At 36.4% G+C, this 2,851-nt stretch overlaps 1 protein-coding gene across 1 annotated transcript; it reads left to right on the top strand.

The window, feature by feature from the left end:
• The first annotated feature begins 130 nt into the window (after window positions 1–130).
• Window positions 131–1,852, top strand: LOC104963089 (bone morphogenetic protein 2-B-like). Its single transcript, XM_010791642.1, has 4 exons — window positions 131–258; window positions 620–736; window positions 1,196–1,388; window positions 1,770–1,852. The coding sequence occupies exons 1-4, from the start codon at window positions 178–180 to the stop codon at window positions 1,850–1,852; spliced, it is 474 nt and encodes a 157-aa protein (XP_010789944.1). The 5' UTR covers window positions 131–177.
• The last annotated feature ends 999 nt before the right edge of the window (window positions 1,853–2,851 follow it).

The raw sequence follows: 2,851 nt of genomic DNA, 5'->3' as shown, positions 1-2,851 counted from the left end.
AACTCTGCTTTGATCATTCTCTCCTCTCTGCCCACAGAGGACAGATTGAAGAAGTGAAACCTCTCTCCAGAATTACCTGCAGGCGAAAAGATATCAAACACAGCTTGAGTAAAACATTGAAATACTGTAGAGAGGTTTCACTTCTTCAATCTGTCCTCTGTGGGCAGAGAGGAGAGAATGATCAAAGCAGAGTTTCGTTGGTTCCGAAAGAAACAGAAGTTTTACCTCGGAAAGTCATTTGGGCCTCATTTCTACAAGGTAAATGTTGTTTTGGTGACATTATGTTATGTGTTTTAATGTAAATATTTCATTTTGAAGTAAGGAAACATCACCAGAGAGTCATGTGACATATTATCATTTCATTTAATTTCAAACCTTTATTTATGCAGGTGAATCCCATTGAGATCATTGATCTCTTTTTCAAGGGTGACCTGCTGATATATATTTAGTATTCTGAAAAGTATGTTGGTAGGTAACCACTATAACCACAAAGGAAGCATCATCTTGCTTCATAGTCTGCAGGTATTTGTAGATACAGTGACTTGTGTAATTTCTGATAAATAATAGCTTTTAAAGGTGACAGTTTAGTGAACTAACAGCTCCATGTTGTGACTCTCAGGTGGATCTGTACGAGGTTCTGGACAGCCGAGTGAAGCCATGGAGAGGAAACCTCATCACCTCCAGACTGGTGCCTCTGCACACGCAGGGATGGGAAGTCTTCAATTTCACTCAAACGGTAAAAATAAACCTTTCTTGTTCAAGACGAGACCATGCACTTATCATGTCTTCTTTCACACAAGTGTAAATAAAGCATCCAATAGAAACATTTAAGTTTTTTTTAAGTATCATTTTGTATATTTGACTGCACATTTCTCCTTAATTCACCAAAAGATTCTCATTTGCATCTAAAATACAGAAAACTTGTAATATATAAAAAATATTTTAATGTAAGTAATCAACTTGGGAAGTTTTGATGATATCTACCATTTTTTATTGTTACCCCTATTCCCTTGTGGTGTACGTAATTATATAATACATATCACTGGGAAAGGTCATTTCCCCCATAATTCGAGCCAGAGTAGTTATTCTTTAAATGTATTTATTTATTTATCTATCTAGAAAGTTATACAAAGAGATATCCAAATGTATTATGAAGTATTTTTGTGTTAACCCGTCGATTGTGTTTGAATGTCAGGTGTCAAAGTGGATCCGAAACAGCCAGGAGAATAACGGCATCCTGGTGGTGACCACGCTGCCCTCTGGGAGCTGGATGGAGTCAGCGAGGTCTCCGTCATCCAAGAGAAGCGGAGAGCTGATGGACACCAACGCCTACCTCGTCCTCTTCTCCGACGACTGGAGGACGGGAGCGTCAAACCAGTCGTTCCTGGGTAAGAAGGAGGGTGTGTGACACTGGGGGACCAGAAGCACATGAGGTCATTTAATAAGCTTTTCAGTAGCATAGTCAAATGATACAAATGAAAAATATATATAAGATAAGATGTACTTTATTGATCCCAATTTGGGAAAATGTTGTATACAAGTATATAAAACATATATTTTAAATATAACCATTTTTGGGTGTCCAAATAAACGAGAAGACATTCAAACATTCTAATTAGTTTTGTGACAGTTGCTCTGTTTTAAAATGAAATACAAATCGAAAAAATTCAATAAAATGGCTCATCTATGAATATCCAAAATGCCAAAAGTGTAATCCTTTATATAAATATTGCTCTTCTAACCCGATATGCCCCCTCCTCTCTCTACAGGTCAGCCTCACCCTGCGGCCCCTGAGTTAAACGATCATCACAGCAGGAGGCGGCGAGCGTCTCCAGGTAGATATATACGATAAGAAGTACTTTATTGATCCCAGTTTGGGAAATGTTTGTATGTACAGTATACAAATAAAATATTTTAATTATAATAATTAAAGACATTCAAACATTCAAATTAGTTATGTGAAAGTTGCTCTGTTTTAAAATAAAATACAAATAGAAGAAGAAAAAAAAAACAGCTCATCTATGAATATCTAAAATTCCAAAAATGTAATATTTTATATCAGGGGCGTTTTTCACCGAGGGCCACATACAGAAACATATACGAAGGGTTGGGCCCCTCACTAGAGGTGATACTGCCTCATAAGTTCAGCTATAAGTTAGCAAAATCAATCAAACTTATGCTCTCCATTTACTGCATTACCAAAAAGTGTTTAGCTCATTCCTTAAAACAGAAGTTTCAGATTGATTATAATAAGGGGAAAGAGAAAGTGTATACGTCAAGTTTGTTATGTAAATAAGTTATTGGGCTTTTTTCTTATCAACTTAGATTTGTTCGAAAATGTTTCGGTACCACTTTACAATAAGACTACCCTTATAAAAGCTTTACGAATAGTTTGTAATTCATTTTTATAATTCGGTTGTGAACACTTTATAAATCATTAATAAGCTTTTATAAGACATGGGATAAACAGGGTGACTGTGACCGGTTGCTTGCCAAATAGTGAGCCCATATTTATCTGTACTGCTAAGCCTTATTAGAAACGGTAGTAGCTCGTTAATAAATGAGAATGTGTTTCACACTTTACAACAAGGCTCCCTTTTGGCAGTTGGAAATGTTAGTAACTCATAAATAAATGGTCATAAAGAGATGCCAAGAAACATCAAGATGGAAGGGGGGGAATCAACTCAGTGAACAACAGATACCAAGAAGACGAAGTAAGCTAAGTAGCCAATATAAGACTTAGCAGTGCAGATAAGTGTTGGCTCACTATTTGGCAAGATGACTAAGCCTTATATTGGCAACCTAACTTACTTTGTCTTCTTCGTGATTAAACCGTTCTACTGAGTTCAGG

Source organism: Notothenia coriiceps, unplaced genomic scaffold, assembly GCF_000735185.1.
Source record: "Notothenia coriiceps isolate Sejong01 unplaced genomic scaffold, NC01 NC01_scaffold00035604, whole genome shotgun sequence".
NCBI classification, from domain to species: domain Eukaryota; kingdom Metazoa; phylum Chordata; class Actinopteri; order Perciformes; family Nototheniidae; genus Notothenia; species Notothenia coriiceps.
This window is presented reverse-complemented; position numbering and strand designations above follow the sequence as displayed.

Coding starts and splice junctions, on each gene's coding strand:
- LOC104963089 (XM_010791642.1), top strand. CDS start 178: ATGATCAAAGCAGAGTTTCGTTGGTTCCGAAAGAAACAGAAGTTTTAC. Junction 259..619: donor TTGGGCCTCATTTCTACAAG/GTAAATGTTGTT, acceptor TGTGACTCTCAG/GTGGATCTGTACGAGGTTCT. Junction 737..1,195: donor TCTTCAATTTCACTCAAACG/GTAAAAATAAAC, acceptor TTTGAATGTCAG/GTGTCAAAGTGGATCCGAAA.